This window comes from Rhinatrema bivittatum, chromosome 16, assembly GCF_901001135.1.
Source record: "Rhinatrema bivittatum chromosome 16, aRhiBiv1.1, whole genome shotgun sequence".
NCBI classification, from domain to species: domain Eukaryota; kingdom Metazoa; phylum Chordata; class Amphibia; order Gymnophiona; family Rhinatrematidae; genus Rhinatrema; species Rhinatrema bivittatum.
The window spans coordinates 24,433,265-24,460,922 of record NC_042630.1 but is presented as its reverse complement, the minus strand read 5'-3'; the positions used below and the strand labels follow the sequence as shown (position 1 = coordinate 24,460,922).

The window sequence follows — 27,658 nt, the reverse complement described above, 5'->3', positions numbered from 1 at the left end:
AAGAAAATAAATTAAAAATCTGTAGCACAGGTGGCAAAGATGTTCTTTGTGATAAGAACCTTAGAGGAGAGTAAAACACATCCAGCGCTGTAAGAGGCTCAAAAGTTTCTTTTCAAAGAAGAATGCCTTTTGGCAAGGATCTCCAAGGAGACTCAAGTCAATGTTGAAGGTTTGTTTTTTTTTTACTTTTTTTTTTTTTTATATATATAAGTTTAATAGCCATTATTGTCCTGAAACAGGCTGAGCTATTGTGTCCCAAGAAAGAATGATAGAGGAAGGACAAAAAGTTGAGGCGCATCTTTAAAACTGGTGTACTGTGGAGTCACTGATCCTGAGGAACGCTGAAGCTGCTCTCTGCTAGCCGTCTTCCTTGGGGGGTGTGTACCATCCTGAAAGATAAGAGGGGAAAGCAGGGTTCAGACTGAGATCATCCGTGTCTTAAGAACATAACATAAGACTTGCCATATTGGGACAGACCAAAGGTCCATCAAGCCCAATAGCCTGTTTCCAACAGTGGCCAATCCTGGTGACAAGTACCTGGCAGGCTCCCTGAAGGCTGTTGGATTCCAAGCTGCTTATCCCCAAGTCCACCTTAAAATTATTTTATGGAATTTTCCTCCAGGAACTTGTCCAAACTCTTTTTAACTCAGCTACACTAACATCTTTCACCACATCCTCTGGCAATGAATTCCAGAGTTTAATTATGCATAGAGTAAAAAAAACCATTTTCTACGATTTGGTTTAAATGTCTCATCTAATAACTTCCCTGTGTGTCCCCTAGTCTTTATACTTTTTGAAAGAGTTAACTGATTTCCGTTTACCCATTCCAGTCTGCTCATATTTTATGGAACTCTATATCTTCCCCTCAGCTGTCTCTTCTCCAAGCTGAAGAAGGTTAAAGAGGTTAGGACTTCTTCATAGGGGAATTGTTCCATCCCCTTTATTATTTTAGACTTCTTTCTCTGTACCTTTTCTAATTCTTTCTTGAGATGAGGTGAGCAGAACTGACCACAATACTGAAGATGAGGTCGAACCATGCAGCACTACAGAGGCATTATGATATTCTGTTTTATTCTCCATTCCTTTCCTAATAATCCCTAGCATTCCATTTGCTTTCTTGGCCGCCGCACACTGAGCAAATGATTTCAACATATTGACGATGACACCTAGATCCTTTTCCTGAGTGGTGACTCCTAATGTGGAACCTTGCATTATGCAGCTTTATTTTAGATTGCTCTTCCCTAAGTGCATCATTTTGCACTTGTCCACATTAAACGTCATCTGCTATTTGCATGCTCAGTCTCCCAGTCTTGCAAGATCCTCTTGCAATTTCTCACAATCCTCTTGTGATTTGCCAATTTTGAATAATTGTGTGTCATCTGCAGATTTGATCACCTCTTCGTTTTCGTTTCCAGGTCACTTATACATATGTTTAAAGGCAGTGGTCCCAAAACAGATCCCTGGGGTACTCCTAGTCACCTTTCTCCAATAAGAAAATTGACTGCGTAACCCTACTCTGTTTTCTATCTTTTAATCAGATCCCAATCCACAATCGGATATTACCTCTTATCCCATGACTTTTTAATTTCCTGAGAAGTCTCCCTTGAGGGCCTCTGAACCCTTTTCAAAAAGTTTGCATTACACTGGCAACCTTCCAATCTTCAGGTACCGTGGATGATTTTTATGATAGTTTACAAATGACTAATAGTAGGTCTGCAGTTTCATTTTTTCAGTTATTTCAGCACAGTGCGATGCATACCATCTGGTTCAGGTAATTTACTACTCAGTTGGTCAATTTTCCTTAGGACATCTTCCAGGTTCGCTGAGATTTGTTTCGGCTCCTCTGAATCATCACCTTTAAATATCTTTTCTGGCATGGGTATCTCCCTTAGTAAAGAGTGAAGCAAATTTAGGCTTTCTGCTATGGCCTTGTCTTCTCTAAGTGCCTCTTTTACCCCATAATCGTCTAATAGTCCAACCTGCTCCCTCGCAGGCCTTTTGCTTGAAATGTACCTGAAAACTACAGGTAAGTTTCTACACCATTGCTTATTCTCAGATCGGGGTCCTTATTACAATACTGTACAATTTAAAGTCATTACAATTCATTATAAGCAGTACACAATTTCCTATTTTTATAGGAGGACGTATTAGTGAAAATAGAGAATCCAAACTTATTATTGGCTTTCAAAAAGATCATTTTCATGCAATAAAAATAGCTTTGCAAACAAAAGTGAAGAGCCCAGATGGCGTGTATTTGGTGTTGGAAAGGATTCAGGTTTTATATACCATTAAAGGAGTTCTCAGGATTCAGTTCTCAAAGAGAATGGGAGTATATTTCACCTAAAACATAAACCTGGATACATTTAAGTCAGTGTTGCTGTTCATTAAATTATTGGAATGGAGAAATTGCTTGCCTGATTTTTTCGTTTTCCTTAGTGTAGACAGATCGACCAGGACCAATGGGTTATGCACCCCTGCCAGCACATGGAGACGGAGTCAGGTTTCAAAGATGACATCACCCTAGATACACCCCTGCAGTGACCTCAGCCCTCCAGTATTCTCTTCAAAAGCCACTGTGAATTTACTAGTGGACCCACTAGTGAAAAAGCTTGATTAAAAACGGATAACCAAAACTGTACTCAACCAATCATAAACACTGAACCCCAGTAAGAATACAGGTGCCCTGATCTAGGGACAGGATGACGGCTTACCCGTAATCTCTTGGAATCGATATCCACTCCACAGGTAAATTCTTGGCACCGTTCTTGGGCAGCGGTGGGTGGGATGCTGAGTCCATCTGTCTACACTAAGGAAAATGAAATTATCAGGTAAGTATTTTCTTCATTTCCTAGCATGTAGCCAGATGGACTCAGAACCAATGGGATGTACAAAAGCTACTCCCAATTGGGATGGGCGGCTGCCCACGGTCTGGTTAACACCACCCTTGGAAAGGCTGCATCCTCTCGGGCCTGAACGTCCAGGTGATAGAAATGGAGAAGGTGTGCAAGGAGGACCCCGTCACCGCTCAGCAGATATCGACGGGGGACAGCAGTCTAGCTTCTGCCGACGAAACTGTCTGAACCCTGGTGGAATGAGCTTTAACCTGAGAAGGTAATGGCTTTCCTACCTCCACAAAGGCTCCTGTGACCACCTCCTTAATCCAGCGAGCTAAGGTAGCCTGCGAATCTGGTTCACCCTGCTTCCTTCCATTATGAAGGACAAACAGGTGGTCCATCTTTCGGACCGGTTCTGAAACTTCCAGATACCGCACCAAAAGTCTACTGAATTCAAATGACGGAGGAGGCGGTACTCCTCCGCATCCTTGTGCTTATCCAAGGATTGCAACGAAATGGACTGATTCAAATGAAACTCTGAGACTACTTTGGGCAAGAAGGATGGAACAGTATGAAGCTGTAACACTCTTGGAGTCATTCAGAGGAACAGTTCCCAACCCAACAATGCCTGCAGTTCAGAGATGCAAAATGCCAAGCATATAGCCACCAGGAACAGAGTTTTCAAGGTAAATAAACGCAAGGAAAGACTGCGCAACAGCCAAAAGGAGTGCCCTGCCAAAATTCCAATACTAGATTAAGATTCCACAAGAGAATCGGCCCCTGTAGGGTGATCGATGGTGCTTCACTCCTTTCAGAAAACAGGCCATGTCTGGATGAGCCGATGGGGGGGGGGGGGGGGGGGGTTTGTTCACCTTGCCCCTGAAACAGGAGAGAGCTGCTATCTGCATCTTCAAGGAGTTAAGGGCCAAACCTTTATTCAGGCCGTACTGCAAAAATTGCAGAATTAGTGGGATTTTGACCACCTGAGGGGGGGGGACACTGCGTTCCTAACACAAGGCCTCAAATACTCTCTAGACCCGCACATACGCTAGCAACATAGAGAACTTCCGAGTGCGGAGTAAGGTGGCAATTACCGCTGCAGAATATCCTCGCTTCATCAAGTGGGCCCTCTCATGGACCAGACCATAAGACAGAATCGAATCAGTTCCCTATGCGATGGGAGGCACATGGGAGTCTCCACCAGGATTCTCCGCATGTCTGCATACCTTGGACGCCTGAGCCAATCTGGAGATACTAGTAGGACCCTGTGGTGCTCGATTCTGCGAATGACCCTGCCCAGCAGGGGGCACGGAGGGAAGGCATATAGCAACTGTTCTTCCGGCTAGGTCTGAATGAGAGCCTCGATCCCCAGGGACTCAGGATCTCTTCTACGACTGAAGAATCGGGGAACCTTTGCATTGTGAAATGCAGCCAGCAGATCAATGGATGGGAAGTCCCAGTGATAGTTGAAAGGCTTTGGCCGACAACACCCACTCTTCTGGATCCAGACTCTCCCTGCTTAGAAAGTCTGCTCTGATGTCTTTTCCTGAAATCATCTGTAGATGAATTTCCGCCAATTCTATGAGGAAGTCTATCTCCTGTGACACTTGCTGGCTCTTGGTTCCACTCTGGCAGTTGATGTAGGCTACAGTCATTGCATTGTCCGACATCTTGCGGACTTCTTGACCCTGGAGTCTGTGGCTGAACTGTAGACACGCCAATCTTACTGCTCAAGCTTCCAGGCAGTTTATGTTCCAGCGCGCCTCTTCGTTGGTCCAACGTCCCTGAGCCGTCAGTTCCTGACAGTGAGTCCCCCAACCTCAAAGGCTCGCATCTGTCATGAGAACTAATCAGTTCGGTGGGGACAGGCTTACACTTTTACCCAGGTGAGCTTCCTGTAGCCACCATTGAAGCAGAGAACATACTTCCAATCAGTAGGTGGAGGAGCATCAAATAGTCTTGAGAGAGTGGGTTCCAACGAGACAGCAGGGAGCACTGAAGTGGACGCATGTGTGGCCTTGCCCACAGTACTACCTCCAGGGTTGACCCCAAACTGAGGACCTGAAGATAGCTCCACACCTTGGCACGTATGGTGTTTGCCAACCGACGCATTTGGGACATCAACTTCCTTATCTGCAAGGCGGAAGGAAGACCTTGTTCTGCTTGGTGTCAAACCGGACTCCCAGATATTCTAAGGATTGGGAGGGCTTGAGACTGCTTTTGTCCATGTTCACGACCCAACCAAGCTCCTGAAGCATCTGAAGACTCTCTTCTAATGACTTCGCCCGGATCAACCAGTTGTCCAAGTATGGGTAAACCAGGATACCTTCTTTCCTCAGTGGCGCCGCCACGACCACCATAATTTTGAAAAATGTTCTGAGGGCGGTGGCCAGGCCAAAGGGCAGTGCTCGGAACTGATAATGGCGGCCCAGCACCACAAAGCATAGGAAACACTGGTGATCTTGCCAGATTGGAATATGAAGGCAGGCCTCGGAAAGGTCCAGGGAGATTAAGAACTCTCCCAGTTGTACGACAATTATGATGGAGCACAGAGTTTCCACGCAGAAATGAATTACTAGTAGATGTCGGTTGACAATCTTGAGGTCCAGGATGGGACGAAAGGAACCCTCCTTCTTGGGTACGATGAAATAGATGGAGTAACTCCCCGTATTTTCTTGTGGGTACTGGAATTATAGCCCTCAATTTGAGGAGCCTTATCAAGGTAGATTCTACTGCAGCTTTTTGTGCTGGGAGTGGCACGGAGACATCATGAATATGTCCCGAGGAGTGCTGCAAAGCTCCAACCTGTAGCCTTCTCATATGATATCCAGTACCCATTTGTCCGAAGTGATCTCGACCCGCTGCTGGTAGAAGAGGGATAGTCAACCCCCTTATCTCCTCATTTCGAGGACGGATTGGCCAAACCTGAACCCAAACCAGCCCCTCTCTTGGGTTGTCGACTCCGAAAGGACTGAGACCTTCCCGTGGACCAAGACATCTGAAATGTCGAGCTCCTGTAGGGCCGAAAGGATTGGGAGCCCCTGGACTGACCCTTCTCATAGGCGAGGCGCACTGTAATCTCTTTTTCTTATCTTTCAGTTGCCGAGGCACTGGAGACTCACCCCACTTACTGGCCAGCTTTTCCAATTCACTTCCATATAGGAGTGATCCCTTAACCACTCCATACTCAATCAATATCAATTTGGTTTTAGATCCAACCACAGCACTTAAATGCTATTACTATCCAGTACCGACAATATTCATCGTGGTTTTGATCAAGGCACTTCATATATTTCGATCATCTTAGATCTATCCATTAACCATGAAATACTATTATTTAGATCATCGAACATCGGAATTTCAGGAACAGTGTATTCTTGGTTTTACTCATACTTGACTGATAGAACCCAACAAATCATACCACTTCCTCCCAATTTCCATTAAAGACTGGAGTACCTCAGGGCTCCACTCTTTCTGCTGTTTATTTAACTTCTATCTTATACCACTCTGTCAACTTCTCTCTACTTTAGGTGTCATTTACCGTCTATGCCGACGACATCCAATTTTACTTTCCTACCCGACACAGTTGGAAATGTGCTGCACAATTTATCCCATTATGTGTATCTACCATCAATTCATGGCTATCCCATAATAAACTCAGTCTCAACTTGTCAAAAACAGAAATTATGATTTTTGGACACCCTTCGTTTGAAGAAACCCCCCCAAATTTCTCTTTCGACAATTTAACAATTAATATATCAAAAATATTTGAAATTTTGGTGTTATATTGGACCCTAAGCTAGACATGCAATCTCACATTAAATCAGTGGTAAAAATCATCATTTTACAAACTTTGTTGAAACATAAACCAATATTTGATGCGTCCGGTTTCCGCCCAGTTCTTCAATCACTAATATTAACCGGTATTGATAAGTGCAACTCACTTTACGATGGACTTCCTTTCTCAACTATACGCCCTCTACAATTAATACAAAACACAGCAGCTCAGCTACTATCCAATACAAAACTACATGACCATATTTCCCCAATTCTATTTTATTTACACTGGTCACCCATCAAATGGCGCATAAAATACAAAATTCTATCTTGCATAACCTTATCTACAATGATAAAACATTTCTGGCTGTCAGCCTTCATCTATATACCCTGGCTAGAAATTTAAGTTCCAAGAACCAGCTTCTTTGGCAAATCCCTTCCCCCAGAGCAACAAGATTAGTAACAACTCGTGAGTGTGTATTCTCTATCGCAAGTCTGATCCTTTGGAACTCAATACCTCTAACATTGAGAAGCTTAAGTGATCCAAAATAATTTAAAAACACTGTAACACACTACTTGTTCAAACAAGTTTTTGCAGACTTATGCGATCCCAAATAGATACAAATCCATTCTGTTAATTGATCTTTTCATAATAACTGATTTTATTTTCTTATTTATATTGTATTTTTACTTATTACACTTTTATGTTCTATTTTATTGATTTGACTTATTCAATTCTGTATTTTACGACAACTAATTATGAATGTATTGTTGTAACCCATCCCGAACCTTGTGGGCGTGGGATATAAATTCTTTTAAATACATAAAGGGCATCTTTGTGAGGTTTGCCTTACAGGTCGTGTCCGCTGACCAATTTTGCAGCCATAGCTTTCTGGCTGCTACCACTGAGGCCACTCTTCTAGCCGCAGTATAGACAAGGTCAGAGCTCACGTCAGCTAAAAAGGTAGCGGTGGGCTCCATAGCCTCTCTGGAATGCGCACCTGAGTTATCTGCCTCTCTAGAGAGAAGCAGGCATGAGCAGGCCACCAGGGTGAGACAAGGCGCATGTCTCGAGGCCTGCCGATAGGGCTGGGATAGGGAGGCCTTCCCAGCTGGGTTTCGGCCGGACAGGGGCAGGAGAAACAGACTGTGCCTGTACAAAGGCTTGAAGGCCTTGAAAAAAAAATTCTACCCAAGAAAAAGCTGCCAGGTCCATGCCTAGCCCAGGAGATACTGGGGTAGGTGCTGCTGAATTTCCTTCTCCCTTGGCAGTCCCAGCCCCAGGATTACTCAGATCCGGGGCACTTCCAATTAAGTTTATGGCAGACCCATCCTCTGAATGGGAGGCCAATTCTCCCTGGGCTTCCTCACAGTGCTGACATAGGTAAGCATCAAGGTCAGACTGTGTAACCCTTACGTGGCAGGCAGCACAAAGGGGATGGCGCTTATACTTCTTTGCAGCTGGAGCCATTAGGAACGGTAACCACGTGCTCAGCCAGCTAGCGCGCAGATTTTGAGCACCTCTGCGGTTCGCGGTGAGGTGCCTTGTGTACCTGTTACCTAAATTCTGTGCCTAAGGAGGAGTGCGCGTATGGACATTACACGCACAGCACGTGCGCAGAACCGGCACGCACCACGAGTACCGACCCTCTTTGGTGGGCAATGGAGACGCACAAAACCGTGCACAAGATGGCACCACCGTGGCCTACCACGTGGTGTGCCCACAGAGCCTGAAGCGGGGCCTATCCCAACAGGTGGTGGGGGGGGGGGGCACTCAAACCACTCAGAGCCCACTTCCCCTTACTCCAACAGGATCGGGAACATTGTCGTCGGAGGACTTACCGAAGCCCCTCCAATGTCTCTGAATCGGAAGGAATCCTCTTCTGTCTTTACTTACCTGGGCTCAGCACTTACCGACTGAGTACAGAGACGGTCTCCAGCTGTGGGGGGAGAGGGCTTTGGCCGTCACCGCTGTGCTCGGCTTCCTGCACCCGCTGCCTTTCAGCTGCTTCAGCAGCAAAGTCCACACCGGGAACCGGTTACCCAACCGAGGCTCGCCTCTGAGGGATCTCGGAAATCGCCTCAGAAATTCTCAACTGGGGGAGGGACCATTAGACATCACCACAGGAGAGCAGAGCTCAATCTTTCTCCAATTTAAAAGTAGAATTTCTTCTTCCAAAAGGTACAGCGATCTCCAGAGGGAAAGCACGTCTACATCTGCTGGAGACGGAGAAATACTGAAGGGCTGAGATCACTGCAGGGGAGTATCTAGGGTGACCTCAGCTTTGAAACCTGGAGCTTAAAGCCATTGGTCCTGAGTCCATCTGGCTACACGCTAGGAAATATCAATTTTTAGTTGCCCCCACCTTTCCTTCTGGGTACATGCAAGGACTCAATCAAAAGTAAAAGCAAGAAAGGCTAATGCTCTTTTCTAACCTTATATGCCCATTGCCCAAAACCCCCGCTGCCCTTTCAGCATTCTACCCCCCCACCTTCCTGACAGACATGTGGAAGAAAGCTTTTCCCCAGCGTTATGCCACAAACGCGTGGCACTTCTTAAGATGAATAAAGGGGGGAATGCGCACCATTCTTTTCATGGATCTGAACCAGAGACTTGTAGGACTGCTGTGCTCTCGTCAGGCTGTACTGAGACTGCAAGAGAGAAAACAAGAAAAAAAGCTTTCTAACAGTCATAGCACACATACATCAGCTAAAAAGGAGGATCCGTGTGACCTGAGGCAAATCTTTTCTGTCAATCTTTTAGAAGGTATCACAACCTTCTCTAGGAGTCACTGCAAATCCACAGAGTAAACAGAATGGTTTATTGAATTCATTGTCATAAACACAACAATTCTGCTTTTGATTTTGTCAACCTTTTTAGAAAGTAGTTTTTACTAGTTTTAACATTTTGGATGTATTGTTTATTTGATATATTATATTTGTTTTGTGTATTTTATTATGTATGTTTATATTTTTGTAAACCGCTTAGCCAGACAGATCCTGTTCAATTTGCGGTATATAAATTCTTTTAAATAAATAAATACAGGAACGAAAATTAGCAGTTAAGAACCAAATTTTCCTTTCCTATACATACCCAGATCAGTCCAGACAAGTGGGATGTACCCAATCACCCCTAAACCGGGCGGGAACCCGAAAGACCCGCGCGCAACGCACTCTCACCATAAGACGCATCCCGCTGCGCACGCAGAAGCAGCTGCGCAAATACACGCTCAAATTTAGGTCGCAGACGTACACGCTCAAATCTACGCGTGGCCTTACGTGCCCAGGTCCCAGCTCGTGCAACCGCCACACAGCGAGAATGCGCGCACACGCCCAAGCACACGAGAAAAGAATCGCTGCAGTGGCCTGCACCTTCAGGCCCAGATCCATTTAACATCCAGCACTGAAAATCATTGGCCTGAAGAAGCTTCAACAGCTCAGGCCTCTTGACTGGCCGAGAACCCATGCAGACTGGGGCCAAGAGCCAGCATCCCCGCTGAACACGCTTTACGCAAAGCCAAATTAAAAGCAGCAGGAAACCTCTGCTAGAACCAGAGACTCCTCCCTCAGTGCAAGTGCCTCTCTGCACCTCTGCAGGACAGAGAACCGCCGGCGATAGCCGAGGAAGGGACTCCCCTGCCTCTCCCACCGAAGCTGCTAGGGAATCGAAAATGGCCACCGTTTCCATGCTGATGGGAAAAGCCTCAGCGCTAGACCCCCGTCACCCGTGAGGCTTGTTCTTCAGGTGTGGGCATGCTTGACGCAGACCCCCCCCCCCCCCCCCCCCCCCCCGAACGCTTCTGCTGCACATGCACACTGTTCCTCCCCACACCCGCGGCACTACCAGCCCCTCAACGGCAAGCAGGGGAACAGTCAGTCAGCACCATTGCGCCAACACCTGGTCTCCTCCGCAGGCAGAGAAGCTGCTGAAAAACCCCATCGCTGAGCTCCTTGAGCTGCTATGATAGGTTCCCCCCCTGGAACCTCGCTGCTGCACAGACTCCTCTAACAAGCTCCTTGTTCTCTCTCTCTCTCTTTTTTTTTTTTTTTTTTACTGAGAACAAATATGGATGCATAGAAACCAATACTTTCTTTTGGTGCAGAGGCTCAGGTTCCAGGAGCGCAAGCCGCATGGCAGATTAGAAAAGAGCCAAACCACTGGCTATATCAGTCTCCTTTTCCCAAACTTTAGTGACCCAGCCCAGGACAAACCGTATGAAAGGGACACTTCCCTGCTCCACTGGGCTTGCAGGACAGATCTGGCAGCAGATTCCACTGCACTCGTGGGGGATGAGGGATCTGGACCACCAGATGTGCACCCCACGGACCTCCAGACCGAGCTATCAGAAGGGTCACCAACCCCCTGCTCGTCCGCCTCAAACCTGGAGGGATGGCCCCACCAGGACCTCACAACCCCCTGGAAGGATCCAGAAATTTTGTCTTTTAAATCTTTTTTTGTCTTTTTCTCCAGACTGCAGGTTTTACACCATCTACCATCTGCTGGAGAAAGAGAAATATTGAGAGACTGCAGGTAGCACACTTGGTTATGTACAGTGTCCGTGAAACTTTCTGTCTCCATCTGCTGGCAGGGAGGCAAAACACAGGAGTCTGGACTGATCTGGGTATGAACAGGGAACTATAATTGTCTTCATAACAAAAAGGATGGGAACCCAACCATTTTTATCAAAACATTTATTCAGTGGGACACAGCCTCGGTTTACTTGAGTGAGATAAGATATGGTCTAGCAAACCCTACATGCATGCAGAAACAGAAGTGCCGGGACCCCCATCTAACCACTCTGCGTATAGAACACACCCTACCTACACAGCCCCAGCTCAGGGACCCCAAGTGGAGTGGAAAACGTCAGCGAGTTACTTGTTTCAGGGATGATAAACCTTGCAGTTCAGCGCTAACAAGTGAAACAACATCAGGACTAGGTGGGATGGAGGAAACATCTCTCAGAAGAGTACACCGCAGACAGAATATATTTTTTGCAGAACTTACTTCTCTCTTCTCCACTTTCTAGGCAGCTGCAACGGCTCTGCTCACTATTAAACAAAATAAGTACCACTCACCCCCTTACCCAATCACCCCCTTACCCAATCCCCACAAATAAAACCAGGATCAGAAAGAAATCACTACATACACTGAAATTATTTAAAATATAAATTGTTTTTAGGGTCAATAACGTCTGTGGCATGGGTTTTTATAAAAGCCTGCCCTTAATTTACCTACTGAAAGTTCCTGATGGGAATCTTTTGTCCACAAGCTTATCTACTTGCTCATGAAGGAGAAATGTGTTCATACCTGATAATTTCCTTTCCTTGAGTCCAGCCAGACCCGTCCAGATGCTTGTGGGTTATGCTCTCCAAGCAGCAGATGGAGGCAGAGAATAGGTTTGCTGACATCACCCCTTATGGGGGTCCCATGCTGCACTCAGCCTGCCAGTATTCTCTGTCTCCAGCAGATGGTGGGAAAGAAAACATTCCTCTTCATCCAGTCAGATCAGTCTACATGCATGAGTTATGCTCCCCAGCCAGCAGATGGAGACAGAGAACAACAGGTTTACTGTAATCACCCCTTACGGGGTCCCATGCTGCACTCATATAATAAATATAAGAAACGTATAAGAAAAAGAGATAAAACAGTTTTTGCTCAAGCACTAGATCTCAGATAATAATCTCTTACTTTATTGGCTCCAAACTGCACCCGCGCTTTGCCCTTCACCAGTGTGGCGCTTATCTGCATGATGACAGACTCGATAGAGTAGGCACTGCTCCAGCCCTGCTGACAGCACAAGACAGATCCATGGATACTTGAAAAATCATGAGCACATATTCTGAATGGTGTGGTCCTTCCATGCCACACCTGCACACACACATCTAGACAGACCTAGTATACCAACAGCTGTCTCAAAACACTCAACTAAAAAGGTTATTTGGGGTTTTTTGCTAAGATTATTTGCTGGAGATAAGCCCTACAGTTATATATTGCTGTACATTACACCATGTTTTGTGTTAATTATTGGAGGGGATGCTTATCTAGTGTGGCTGCCCTGTTAAGTCTACTTGATTGTTCAGAAATAAAGATGATGCCTGTAACTGGACAGACTCTCCATCAGCAGACATAGTACCTGTATGTCCAGGTAACAGCATCCTCTGTCAGGACCTAACAAAGGGAATGTATCTTCCCAAAGCTAGCCAAGGAAAAAGAGATCGCCTTACATGATGTGTTTACTGGCCTTGATTTCCATTCATACACATCTAAAGTGGGTCTTTATTTTTTTTCCTTGGCATCCCTGAAGTTTGCTGCTGTTCTGACCATTTCAAGTAGAGCTCCTGGTACACACTCCTGCCCCCCTCTGATGGTATCTTAATCCCTAGCACGATATCATCATGCAGGAGTACTACGTGAGCTTAGGCAGCAACGAAAAGCAATTTTCTTTAAATATGTCATTTCTAGATGTGCAGCTGATTTTTCTCAAAAGGTCATCCTTACTTCATCCTTCCCTAATATTCTAGGTGATCTCCTTGAAATAAACCGGTTTTTTTTGGGTAACGTGAGAAGCATGGGATCATCCGTAACACGTGATACAACTGCACCTAGGCTCACCTGCTTGGTAAGAAGCTCCATACAGATGGCTCCTCCGCCTAACACATACCTACAAAAAATAAAAAAAATAGAAAAAAAACTCATGGCTTGCAGTTTACCCTAACACACATTTCTGTACAGTCTCTAGGATCTGTACTTTGCCGCTTGATTTCCAGCTCTCCTAACAGAAATACTGCAGGTTTCTTGTTATGAAGCTAGCAGCTCCATAAAGGGGAAGACAGGACCTACCCTGCTGGACACTTTACATTTCAGATTTATCAGGGAGCGCATGAACGTGTGGGGTTAACGACATCTGGAGTAAAATGGCAGAAAAAGACATGGCAAACTAACTTAAAACGTATTTAAGTGCTCCAAAAGGGAAATCCGGCAGAGACAATAATGCCCACTTAGTCCCAGCACAGTATCTACTGGCTGCAATGCTAGGCCTCAATACTATGTGGAAGAGCCTGAGAAAGGCAGACAACATGAGTTACTATGTGGCTGGCTACAGCTGAAAACTGCCAGGTACCTGTGTTAGCAATCACCTACCCCACATATTATAGATAACTTACCCCCCAGACAGCACTGGGCACACAACCCTTACAAAGGGCGGGTCAAAGGGAAAATTATCCTGAAAAACAAGCACAGAGTGCATCAGTCCAAAGCAGCCACTGTAAGCAAGCTTGGCTAGTAAGTGTACGAAGATAAAGAGCACAAGGGTTTACTTTAAAGGAGAAGTTTAATAAAATGAAGTCTGCGCCTTCTTTTTCTTTTAACATCTGGAGGTCATTATGCAAAGCGCTATCCTGGTCAACCCTGGAAGAGAAGAGGAGTGTATTAGCAGTTCCCCAGTCACAATGCACCCTGGCTGCTTGTATCCTTTTACGGTTCAATCCTGCCCTACCACACCAAGGGGGAACGATCACAGCTTTAACAAATTCAGCCGGGTCACTGCAGGAGAAAGCAGCGAAGTACCCGCTTATCCAGCGAGACTTAGGCTGCCACTGAACACACCTGACTGACACTACCCAGATAACCTTTAGCCATGCAACCCTGGGCCTCTTTATCTGGCTTTTAACCCAGGTAATGCCTTAGCCTGGGTAACACTTTGCAGGAGATGGGGGGGGGGGGGGGGGGATGGGGATTCAAATCTCTGGGTTTATCCAGCTAACGTTAAAGTTAGCCGGACAAGCCCTTTTGCATATCGATCTCAGTATCGGCAGTGCAGGGAAGGGGCAGGCCCACTCTGGAAAAAGAGGACTTGCAATTCTAACTTTTATCAGCGGCAGGCAAGCTACTAATAAACACAGGCTTCCCTATCAACCTAAGAGGCATCACACAAAAAGAAGCGTCCTAATAAAGCCTCCAGGTTTATAATCACAGCTCTGCCACCGACTTCTGATTCAGTTCACCCAGACAGGTAACAACAACTGCATTCCCTCCGTCCATCAAGAGCAATGCAAATGCTGATGCACAACATCTGTCAGCAGCAGGATCAGATGCCGCCCTGGGTTGGGGGCCTGCGCTTCTGGTTGCTTTAGCAACTAGATTATTGGAGCCTGCCACCGAAGGAGGACTGCCACCGTGGCCCAATGCAGCCCCCCCTGCTTTTAGGGCTGCCGATACAATGAAATCCCGTGGCCTGTCTCTCATGCAGAGCAGAAGCCAGCATCAGCGTGACCCAGCCAGGGGAATAAGAAGCAAAGAAAAGAAAAATATATATATTTATATATATATTTCCCAGTGGCTCCTAAACATTTCAGGTGGCCACGTTTTCAAACTGCATTTCGCTCTCCCCCCGCCCCGGGGCAGGATTTGGAACAATTCCCTACCGACCCCTTCCAGGAGGAGATTGCTGCACCAGCCCTGACGCTACTTACTTCAGCAGTTTCACATTCCAATCGTACAGGCTGTCGTTGACCAGTTCCACTGCATAGTTACCTGAAGGAGAGAGGACAGGCACCGAGGTGACATAAAGGCTACGCGCGCCCACCAGCACCATGGACCGCCCGGCTCAGCTTCACCCCACCCTTCAAAGCACAAAGCCTCACCGAGCTTGAAGCTGTCCGATCGGTAAATATCCCTGAGCTCCTTCATCAGCCGATCGGTGGCCTGCACCGAGCCAGACACCGCTCCCTAAAAAGACAGCAACAGAAGCAAGGCTCACGGGGAGGCCGTCCTAGCATGTCGCAGACATCTTTTTAGGTTGCTATTCTTAGAAGCAATTGCCAAATGCAGCCAAGGGTCTAAATCAGGATGAGAAGCATTTACCTGGGAAAGTGCCGACAATGGATTTTTAAAATGTCCCGAGGCTCGCAGGCATCAGCTTCCCTTTCCCCCCGCTGTTCACATACAGCCACGGATCTCATGTGCCCTTTACTAGCTGCGCACCTCAGGTTTCTACCTCCGCTTTTGCTCTGCTTCATCACCTCCCAACCAAAATGCTACCGTGCCCGCCGCATCGCCAGGGTTTTGTTTTCACGGGACACGTACATTTAAGTAATCTTGCCTACCGTGCCCGCCGCATCGCCAGGGTTTTGTTTTCACGGGACACGTACATTTAAGTAATCTTGCCTCTGGCTCTTTTTAATTTTCTCTAAAATCGCCAGGTTCTCCTTTCCAATGCCTTCATCCTCCGATTTCTTTGCCTCTGCTGGTTCCTCCTCTTTCATTTCATAATGATCCAAGTCTTCTGTGTCCTGCGAAAGGAGAAAAGAGCAGCCTGAGACAGACAGAAGGCTGCTCACTTTTCCTAAAAGAGCAGTGAACGAATTCACTCCATCATAAGCCTCTGACAGCTTACAGGTGACGAGGTATACAGGCGCCCAAATTTGTATCTTTCAACACATCCTATTCTGCCCCTTCACACACTGCTAGCCCAAGCCGGGGGCTCTTCTCCAAGGCCCCTTACACGAGAGAGAAAGCACAAGGGGAAGATTAATCCTAACTCCTTTCCCACCCCCTTCCATGAGAAGGCCAAATTATAATCCCCAGACCTACCTCTGGCATCTCCTCGTCTTCCTCCTCCGAGGATACATCCTCCTGAGTGCACTAAGGGAGGATAAAAGCAATGATCAGATTGCTTCCCCTTTGCACGTGAGCGATGAGGCTGCAGCAGCTTCTAAACAGATAAAGTAATGAGAAACAGAACTAGCTGCCTTCTAGGTTATCATCCCTCCCCAGCAGAATTCTGGCACAACGTTGTATGGAACTTCCAAGGATCGCCTGGCCTGGAAGCTTAACAGTGAGAAACTTCCAAAACTGTTTTGCAAAAAAAAAAAAAAAAAAGACCTTAATCTGAACACTGTCCTCTTATGTAGAAACTCGATTCAACTTTATATCTCGTAGCTACATTAGGCTGGGAGCAAACAAGGGCAAAAAGGCTCAGCAGCCATGCTGCGATTCGTTAGTTAAAACGAAGGATTCAGCCGCTTTCCCAACAGTTACCTGGTCTGCCGGCAGGGGCTGGTCCAACATCTCCATGTCAGGATGCTGGGGGAGGTTGTAGAGTTTACACAGGTCCGAAATGATTCGCTTCAAATGCTGCAGCAGCTAAAAAGACGATGACACCTGTCAGAAAGTGAAACTATTTTTTGTCCCTCAGTCAAACCTACCGGGACACACCATTGAGGTCAGAGAGACTTACACCCCTCAAACAAAGTGCAAAGATGAAAGAGGTCCTATCACTTGCTATTAGGGTTAAATGCAAGAAAAGGAGAAATGTTATCTTACATAGCTTCCTTTCCTTGAATCTTGCCATACCAGTGTGAGTTAGGCCTACCTTCCAGCAGGTGAAGCCAGAGAACAACAAGTTTTCCATGACATCCCTCTCAGTAGATGAGCGTGTGCAGCAGTAAACCTTGTCAGGTTGTCAAAGCTAATCAACTGAACAATCATCAGAACAGTAAATAAAGAAGAGCTTTTCTAAGTAACATTTTAGATACAGGAGCTACTCCAAGGCCTTCAATCTTATCCTCCTCCCCTTTGGGAAGAAACTAACAGATGCTAGTCCCTTCTGTTCTCCCAAATAATAAACCGCTGTAATTCCCGTACTTTCGCCAACCTAGACCAATATAGGAGGATTCTGGACTGGTACAGCAGGATTCAAGGAGAGGAAATCATCAATCTAGTTTAAAATTTCTCCTGATTATCCTGTCATACCAGTTCAGGCAAGTGGGATGTACCCAAGCTACCCTCATACTGGGTGGGAGGAGGTCCAAGCTGTTCCTAATATATACCCCAAAGGCAGCATCATTCCTAGCTCAGACATCTAAACAGTAATGCAAGAATGACTAAGTTGCCACCATGCAAATAACTTCTGGACAGGCCGCCCTAAATTGAGCCCAGGAAGTCATCTGGAACAGATAGTCCCCATCCAATCAATATCTGCTGCGCTAACAACTTTCTTATTCATCTAGCTATAGAGGACTTAGTGGCTGCCTCCTCCTGACGAGGCCTGCTAAACATGTCAGTTTGTCTTCCAAACAAAATTGGTCCCTTTAAAGTATCTCATAATAGTTCTACATATATCCAATTTATGTACATTTCTTTTCTCACCCTTATATTCCTTTGCTCTAAAATGTTGTAAGGAAAGTAACTAGTTAAGGTGAAAGCCTAAACCAATTTAGGCAAGGAAGAAGGCACGGGATAGATCACTGCTTTTTTCTCTGAAATAAACAAGTATGGTTCCCTGCAAGACAGGGGCCTGTAACTTCAAGAGGCATCTCACTAATCTTTGAGACTTGCCTGTTTGATGGACTCAAACCGAGCTCGAGATTCCAAGAAGGGATCACTGCGTGAAACGTCTAAGATGCTATACACCCTTCAAATAGCAAACTAGGTCCGGATGAGCTATCGAAAAATCTTGAATTCATCCTCCTTAATATAAGGTTGCCACCTGAATCTTCAGGGAACTGCGAGACAGCCCTTGTGTGAAACTATTCTGTAGGAAAGATGCCAATTGTTGACACCAACAGGTTAATATATATTCTGCTATTCTTTGGGTCTTTTTTCAGTTGTTGACACCAGGCATTTAACATCCTTCAGACCCATACATATCCAAAAGACATGGACCCTTCGCAGCCCTCAACATGGTCACAATCAATGGAGATGACAGACTTGTATAAGTGAGCCCTTTCAATGGCCTAACCATAAAAGAGTACAGAAGTGGTTCTTCCATGAAGATCAAGACCTGTCTAATCTCGCTCCCAGAAACTCTCAAGGATTTGAGTGGGATTCAATCCGCTCACCACCCCAAGTGAGCAACTACAAAATTTGGAATTATTCTGGCAGTTGCCGAGCAGTTTTCTTGTTCCAACTTGGCTCCAATACACCACTCTGCCCAATAAGGATGTACTAATACACCCTCTGTGCAAAACGTCCACCACTCTCACCCTGACCTCAGAAAACGTCTGCAGTGCAGTGGCCAGCCCGAATCCCAAGAGCTCCGAAATGAAAATGATTCTCCATCACTGCAAACCACAAGAATCTTTGATGTTTTCTTCTAATGGTAATGTGCAAATAAGCTACCGTGAGATCCAGGGATGAGACACTCTCCTTTTCTCACCACTATTATGATGAACCGTAAGGTCTCCATTATTTATCTGTTTACTTTAAAAAAATTATATTCCAAGGTTCACAGAGCTTCCATATGAAAGTGAAGGCATTTTGAGGTATCGACTGATCCCTCTGAGCTCCGAAATGGGTCTGAGAAGTGTCGTCTAGCCTCAAAAACCCAAAGTGGAGGGCCTTCCCCAGCCCCTCTTCACCAACCAGAAACACTGCTCCCAGCTGCAGCAACTTTTAGTTATAAAATTTATAGCATTGCATTATCAAGGTTAAATCTACTACTGACTCTTTTGCCAGTCAAAGAAGACATCTGAAAAGGGGAAAATCCAATTCCAAAGCAAAGCCATTTTGAACAGCATCTAGCTCCCACTGGTCTGTTGTAATCTGGGTCCCCTCTGGATAAAACCTGGCAAGCCTTCCACACTGGAATTACTACAAAGAGGACCTGCTGGTCCTCACTGAGCTGATGCCCTTGCTTCATCTCAAGAATTTCCTTTGCCTCGACGTATGGGCTATTTGTGGCCCCTCGGGTCTTGTAATGTTGGAAATTTCATCCAGGATGGTAACATCTTGATTCTTGAAATTGCTATTGCCAGGCAGGCCCTTTGGCTGCCTTGTAGTCCTTATATTCATCTAATCTCTGGGGCTTTAGCTCTCCCAGATATTTCATCAACTTCTCCAAGTTTGCCCCAAAAAGAAGTTTGCCTTTGAAGGGTAGTTTGCTCAAAAGAGATTTTGAGGTGTTATCAGCTGACCAGTGCCTCAACTATAGAAATATGATGGCAGAAGACTGTATGGCCTAGTTTGCCCATTTGCCCAATTATTTAGCTTAATTTAGTCTTCAACGTGTAACCATCAAGACCATGGTCTTGGTCAGGGCTTTTAATCACAAGGAAAGCTACACCCAGTTCCATCCAGGCCATCTCAATAGACTCAAACTAGCTCCAGTCCCATTCGGAGCACCTGGAAGCTGCTGTGACCATCTCAGTAGAGCCTGGGCCCTTATCCTTTATAAACTGAAGCTTGCAAGGCTAATGCCAATGTCTCAAAGGCATTTTTGAGCTGGGATTTGATTTTGTGATGTGTCCTCATTACCATACCCGCTTTTCACAAGTATTGTGGTCTTGCAAGTAATAGCAGCAACCACGACGTCTATCTTAGAGGCCCGAAATATACATTCTTGGTCCTAAGCCAGTAGGAAATAGAGCTTTCTCATCTTCCGATCAGCGTTGAGGACTTCTCATTCGATAGCGATCATATCTCCGAAAACCCTACATAAGGGAAAGGACTTTGGAAGTGTCCTGCAGCTCTCCAGAATGGGACCCCCTCTAATCTGGGATTCTCTATCTGGTGATCAGAAATGTTAAGGTATTTCAGCCCTTGGGATATGAGGAGCAGGAGGACAGAGGACTCCTCGGTATCTGCTAAGAGAATTTCCCCTTCCTCCTCTTCTAAGATGCCAGACTGTTCCTCTCCTCGTCCTGAGGTAAGGATCTCCTGGGGGAAGATCTCTCTCACAAATTTAAATATGTTATCTTCTGCATTTTGTGACTAGTCAGCTACTTCACGAAGATGGACATCTCTTTGTTGGAAGGGAGCCCTCCAATTCCCCAAGCAAAGTCTCTTAGAATCAACCACACTGTGTCCCCAAGGCCTGTCCTGCAGCAGAAAGGCCTTATATAAGATTAGAACAAACGCCAAGGAAAAAACAAAGCATCCGATCTTCAGCTCCCCACAGTAGGAGCCCCCAGGTCTTCAGGAGACAACCCCAGGTGGGGAGCGCCTTCTAAGGAAGCAGAAGCAGAGAGAGCTGGTGCCAGCCTCTCCCTCTCTTGCACCCAAAAAAAATAGCAGCAGAATCTCCTGCCAAACAAAATCACCAGCAGGCTGAATTCTGAACTCCCCCAGCCTTCTGCTTCTCCTTGCTACTGCAGCCTCCACGCGCACACAGTCTGGGCTCGGGGAAGCACGCTGGCAGTGGGTTCCCACACATGCGGCACTTTCTTTGGTCCTCCATGCTTCTCGTTCCTCTCCCAAAACAGCCACAGCAGCCACTGGAAGCCAAGCCAGTCTGTGCTGGTTTTTTCCCCTTTTAAATATGTTTACCTAAAAAGCTATTCTTCTCTACTACTTATCAACTGGATAGTGCTGCTTGACTTATGCAGCACTGCAGAAAAAGACAAAAAAGTCAGAGTCCCTTCTAAGGAGAGCGTACAATCTAATCAAAATAAGCCATATAGGGCAAAAGACTGAGAAATTCATTTATTAAGAAAATGGTTAAAAACAATAAGGCTGTGTGTGGAATAATCAGGGGATTTTAAACTGAATTTGATCGTCGTCAGACAGGAAGCATGAAGCCCCAAATCAGAGACTATTCTAAGCATACGGTGCAGCAAAGTGGAAAGCACAGAGTCGGCAGGGAACAAGGGCACATATCAGAGTGACTCGCCCGAGCAGCGGGAGAGAGAACAAAAAAGAACAGATAGGAAGGACCTGCAGAGTTAAGGCTCTTGTAGGTAAAAGGAGCTTGAACTGTATGTAGAAATGGTTAGCGGTTTGAGAAGAGGGGTTATATGGGTGTACCAACTTTGCTGAAAGAGTCGTGCAACTGAAATTTGGATAGATTGCAGCAGAGAAAGATGATTCATTGGGATACCTGCGAGAAGCAAGTAGCAGTAGTCTAAGTAGGATGTGATGAAAGAGTGGTTAAGCGTTCTGATAGAGTGTTTAGAAAAGGAGAGACAGTCTTTGGTGATATTATAGAAAAAGAAATGTTTTTTGCACTATTTTGGATATATGTGAAAGAGAGAGAGAGAGAGAGAGAGAGAGAGGAGTCGAAGATGACCCCTTAACCAGGGAGGGAATAGGACTAGAGCTCACAATATCAGAGGAGGCTGGGGGAGGAGGAAAGGGAGAAGGAGAAGAAACCAATAGGCCACAGCACCAAGGAGAAATTTTCAACCCCCAAGGTAGTTGGAGCACCTCATGGTCTCAGGAACCCTGAGGCTACCTGAGCTACTTCCTCACCCCTTTGGCTCTACCGGGACCTCCAAAGAATGGTCAACTAGGAGCCATCCAAATGCTGCACCAGTCCAAATTATGTCTGCACCTGCTGGAGACAGAGAAATACCGACTAGGTTTACTGCTGCACAACATCATGTACTGTGAGCGATGTCACGGAAAACTTCTAGTTCTCTGTCTCCACCTGCTGGCAGGAAGGCAGGAGTCAGGGATTCAGCTGCTGTTTATATGTTAATGACATCCAGGTCTTAGCATCCTTTAAATCAGATTTCAGGAAATGCATGCTTGGACAAAATAGCTTGCTGTTAGGAAACCATAAATTGAAGGTAAATCCATTAAATCAGAAGCTATTTGGTTTAGCAAGCCATCTATGGATGTCAAATTAAATGTTCAGTCAAACAAATATTTCTTTTGCAGAAGTGGTTAAGGTACTAGGGATGTATTTGGATAGGTTTTTTTTAATCTATGTCAAAACAGAACTCTAGTTTGAGTAAATCAGTTTTTATTTGCTTGGTTTGATTTGGAAATTAAAGCCTTTTTCTTATCACTCTGAGTTGTGCATTAACGCTATCAAATAGAGATTACTGTAATGCTCTGCATTTGAATATTACAGAAGTTTCCATGAAAAGGATGCGACTTTTTACAGAACACAGAGGCTAGGATTATTTTGGGGGCATCAAAATGTGATCATGTGACACCATTATTGCATGAACTTCACTGGCTGCCAGTACAGTACAAAATTTTGTTTAAAGTACTCTGTCTTACTTACAGTTGACAGAGGGTTTTCCATGTATCTGTCCAACCTAATGATTCCTTACAGACAGACCAGGACTCTCCAATTACCACCACTAGAACTGCTGGGATCAGAGATCACATTCCAATTTCAGGCTCCATTACTATGGAATGCACTTAAAGGAGAACAGAGACAAATTCTCTCAAATTTAGGAAGTTTCTTAAAACCTGGTTGTCAGATCAGGTTTTAACTAACTTAAATTTGATTTTATTTAATCAGGGTGATGGAATCTTTTTTTTTTTAGCCTAATTGGGCGGTTTTATGAAATACTTCCTTTCGGTTTTATATTGTTTTACTTCTGTGTTAATTTGATTCTGAGAGTATTTTGAGATTATTGCATTACTTTTTATATTTTTATTGTGCACCAGCTTGATTCTGCTTAGAAATATCAGTATATTAAAAGAAAATTACCATTACCATAACCCACTTGTCTGGACTGGTATGGCAGGATAAAGAACTGCACTTCCTTTCCAAGTTCAACCCCAGTTCTAAATGTCAATTGAGCCTGTGAGCCTTGGTGAAGGAGGAAAGGAGTCTTAGAAGCTGCTCACAAGGGATGCATTCTGGCCACCTTGGGGCAACACTGGAACAGGTGCAGAGGCTGCGGCAGCATCTGTACTGCTCAAGGTAGGCAGGCAGGGATTAGAAAGAGGAATAGTCTTTCTGTAATACCACATAGGAACCACTCCCCAGCCCATGTTTACCAGTGTATTTCCTTTCTTCATCTCCACAAGTCTCTCCAGGATGGCGGCCAAGCTTGGGTCATCCGACTCAACAGACCATATTGGGGGAACAGTAGGGTAAGACTCCTGGTGATGAGAGAAAATTCATCAATACACACAGTGTGTCCAATATACTGTGTGCTCTGGCACAATGGAGAGAATGCAAGCCCCTTTATTCACTGTTCCAACTCCTTCCCTGGTGTTTTCACTGACGTCACAAATCAAGTTATTTTCAACAGGGCTGCCTTAGCCGGGCTACTTCCACTAGCGGTAAGAAGTAACCCAGTCAGGGCAACCCTGTTTCCAGCACTTCTCCTGAATCTCCTCTGGCAATTATGGTCGTTTCTCTGCTAGTTTCTCATTACTGCTTCTGGAAAATTCTCTATTAGTTTTGGTTATTTTACAGTTTGTTCAAGCTTTAATCATGATCTGGGTTTTGAAGACAAATTTCCTCAGTTGACAGACCAGGAGTGAAAAAGAGTGGCAGAAACACAGGAATGCGGAAGCGTCTTTTTACCTAATCAGGGTTTGGGTAGAAGGATCCGGGGGTAGGATGAGAAGCCCCGGGACTGGGGAGGAAGAAGATGGTGGCGGCATTTTCAGTATTAATTGCGGCCCCAGGAAGGAAGGAGGCAGCACCAGGGCCTCAGAGGAGAGTGAAATGCCTGTGGGAGAGGATGAGAGAAAGTGCATGAGGGAAAGAAGAGGATGACTGTGGTGGGAGGAGAATGAGAAGACTGCAGAGGGATAGGGGAACAAAAGCAAGGAGAGGGGGCAACTAGTAGGAAAAAAAGAAGTGAGCATGCTGGTCTTTGTTGAAACTTCAATTCTGGCAGCTGTGCCTCTGGAAAGATATAGACAGAGTGGAGGTCGCCAGCGAAAGCTACCAAAATGCAGGGTCTGCACCAAAAGTCATAAGAGACTTGGGGATCTAAATATATCTTTGGGGCGGATATGACTTTGTAACATGCCAGGAGTCTAGCCCGGAGTGGGGAAGAAGGGCCTATAATCAATGTAAATAAATATACCCTAGAGGCCAGGCGAGACAGGAAGATATGACACAAGCATTTGAACACCTGAAAGATATTAACAGTCATTGTTCTGAGTATTTTTATGCTAATTATGTATCTTTTGCTGTAAGCCACCTAGAACTTTGGATAGTGCAGCCTATAAATATTTTAATAAATAAAAGTAAATCTATTTAACTAGAACAAAGTTCCAGAACCGCATTTTCAACCCTGTCCTTGAGTACCTTGTAGCCAGCCTGGTTTTCAGGATATCCACAATGAATATGCATGAGCTACATTTGCATACAATGGAGATAATGCATAAAAATCTATCTTGTGCATAGCCATTGTGGATATCCTGAAATCCAGACTGGCTGGGGTACTCGAGAACAGGGCTGTACACCCCTGCTCTAGAAGAAGGAATCATGCTATGAGATTCTAAAGGCGGTGGCTCAGGAGCAACATTAGAAAATATGTTTTCATGGAAAAGGTGGTGGATGCCTGGAACACCCTCCCAGAGTGGAAGATGGGGCTAAAACAGTATCAGCCTTTAAGAGGACATAGGACAAGCACGAAGGATCCTTAGCCTTAAAAGATGAAGAACAGCAGAAGAATTAATTAGCAGCTGTGTTTGTCTGGCAGCCTGCAAGTATATTAATAACTCTAACTAGAAGACCTAGCAAAAATTCAGGCACTCTTGTAGCCAGGTCTGTCTGGTTTATTTTATAAAATGTTTACTTTGTTGTACTCCACTTCAAAGTTTATTTGGAAAGGGTAAGCAGGTAATCAAGTGTAAATAAAGAAATCATTGACAAACTGCTGCAGCTGGCTGGCAGTGGTGGGAAGCCATTTGGAAAGGCCACAGGACCCTAAGAGGTTGGATGTTGGCGGGGTAACAGCCATACTGGTGGCTGTTTGAATTATTATGGGACCTTGTGGTTGGAAAGAGGTGGGGGAGAGGTGCTGGATGTAAATTAAAAAGGGGTTCTTGCATGCTTACCTACCCAGGAAGATGGAGTGCAATAGAACAGGAGATGACAAAACCTTGGATAAACAGTGATCTCACTATATGATTGGCAGCTGGGATACATCCTTAGAGTGAGGGCAGAAATAATTAGGGCAGACTGGATGGATCACATGGTCTTTTCTTCCATCATCAACTATGTTTCTATGTAGTTTCTCCCTATTTGCAATAAATTCTGTTAATTTTGGTATTTTGCAGTTGGTTCAAGCTGTGCTCAGATTATTTCTCTGGCAATTGTTTTCTTCCTCATCTTGATATACCATTACTGAGCTTCCCAATGTCTCCCTCAGCAATTTAGGCCTGCCCCTTTCCCACACACTATATTGTCATCCATCTAACATGGACGATGGTCATGAAACCTCTTGCACACAATATTTCTAGTTTCTCCTAGTACGTCAATTTAATTTTCCGTAAAGCAACAGTGGATTTGTCCTCCCAATGGTTTTTTTTCATTCGATATTCACAATAACACACAAAACAGCTTATTTCCACAGTTTTTGTTTTCATACTTACAAGGACACTAGAATGAATCTCGAACAATACTCTCAAGATTTGGATTATTATTTCTAGAATTTATTATTATATTAAAAAGTGTATTCTAGAGAAACCAGACATAGTACATTACTTGTGGTAATTCCTCTGATATTTCTAGGAATTATAACAACATGGATTTAAACATGAGCCTTCCTGGTATTTCTAGTTAATTCCTTCTGTTTTCAGGATGCATCATAATGAGGCAGTAGATCTGGTACCACAATATCATATTTACACAGTATAATTCCAAGTATGTCCATGGGCTCTGGACACACTTCTCCCAGTACTTCTTGTAATTCTCCTTGACATTGCAGAGGATACAAATCTGCAGCTCTTCAATATTTTCAGGTATGGAGCAGAGGATTTGGATCCAGACTCACTCCACTCCACTACTGCCCCCTGCGTTTTCATATATTTACTATGGGACAGTACGACTTGACTTACCATTTAAATGATGAATATAAATCAAATAAAGAAATATTCAATATTTACATCCCTAGAATGGCCCCATTCAAATTACATTGCACCTATCTATTCTTGTGCCCCATAGGTCCCAATAATTATCCACACTAACGCTCATCTGCCAGTTGTCTGCCCATTTGCGTAACTTCTTAAGAAAAATTCCAGAGTTTTGCTGTGCATAAGAACACAATTCCTGCCACACTGGTTCAGACCAAAGATCCATCAAGCCCAATATCTTCTTCCAACAGTGACCGATCCAGGTCACAAGTACCTGGTAGGACCCCAAAAGGTCACCTGCAAAAAGAGCAACATTTCTGTTCTGCTCGTTGTATTAAGTTACAATGGTACCAGCACAGACAGCTGTGAAACCCTCCTTTATTCAAATTAGGATCTTTTAGGCAGTTTCTATCCCACTTACATCAAAAGCTTTCACCAAACCCGAACTCCGCGGATCTTACTTCCCACATCCAAGCCCAGAACATTTTTCCCACTGTGTCCCTGGAATAAGCACACGGTGCACCTGGGCCACCGCCTGACAGCTCCTGTGAGGCTACTTCCTCTACCCCTTTCCCGGATCCATATCCGGTATTTCCGGTACGCACCGGATGTAACAGTAAGATCTGGCTTCCCTTTCCCGGTATTTCCGGTACGCACCGGATGTGAAAGTAGGATCTGGGTTCCCTTTCCCGGTATTTCCGGTACGCACCGGATGTGATAGTAGGATCTGGGTCCGCTCCCCCGGTATTTCCAGTACGTAGCGGATGTGACAACAGGATTTGGTTTCGCTCCCCCGGGATTTCCGGTATATACCGGATGTGACAGCGGGTTCTGGGTTCGCTCCCCCGGGATTTCCACTACGTACCGTGATATTACAATGGATCCGGACTCGCTCATCCCCGCGGGTCATGAACTCGCAGCTGATCTCATCCAGGCAGGCACTGGCGATGCGGAATCGCTCATGTCTCTTATGGAAAATGGACTCGAGCAGCTTCAGCTCCCGCCTGAGGGAGCAGCCCGAGCCCGACATCTTCCATGGAGAGTTCGGCCGGGGGTCTTTGGCCGCCGCCGCTTGTTTTGCGCTGCACTCCCCGCTCGCCAAGATGGCGGCGGCAGCTCCGGGCCTGTCTCTGAGGCTCAGCCTCCCCAGCGGAAGCCGCCACCGTTCACCCCGGAAGTGCTCGTCTCGCAGCTGTGAGGGAGCAGCGCGCCCCTGCTCTGCCCGGAAGTGCTCGACTCACAGCTGTGAAAGGAGCGCGCGCCCCTGCTCTGCCCGGAAGTGCTCGGCTCACAGCTGTGAAGTGAGCGCGCACCGCTGCTCAGCCCG

General features: G+C 45.5%; 1 protein-coding gene across 3 annotated transcripts; it reads right to left on the bottom strand.

The window, feature by feature from the left end:
* Nucleotides 1-126: 126 nt before the first annotated feature.
* Nucleotides 127-27,514, bottom strand: UBE2Q1 (ubiquitin conjugating enzyme E2 Q1). Of its 3 annotated transcripts, none has more exons than XM_029580288.1 (13): nucleotides 27,197-27,514; nucleotides 23,290-23,394; nucleotides 16,651-16,755; nucleotides 16,204-16,254; nucleotides 15,762-15,902; nucleotides 15,255-15,339; nucleotides 15,084-15,144; nucleotides 13,929-14,019; nucleotides 13,776-13,834; nucleotides 13,225-13,273; nucleotides 12,301-12,399; nucleotides 9,197-9,263; nucleotides 127-389 (listed from the first exon to the last, which is right to left on the bottom strand). In XM_029580288.1, exons 1-13 carry the CDS (start codon nucleotides 27,359-27,361, stop codon nucleotides 358-360), a joined length of 1,110 nt encoding a protein of 369 aa, XP_029436148.1. In that variant the 5' UTR covers nucleotides 27,362-27,514; the 3' UTR covers nucleotides 127-357. The 3 variants fall into 3 exon arrangements, with proteins under 3 accessions (XP_029436148.1, XP_029436149.1, XP_029436150.1); XM_029580289.1 differs by having other exon boundaries at nucleotides 12,301-12,396; XM_029580290.1 differs by lacking the exon at nucleotides 23,290-23,394.
* Between the last annotated feature and the right edge of the window lie 144 nt (nucleotides 27,515-27,658).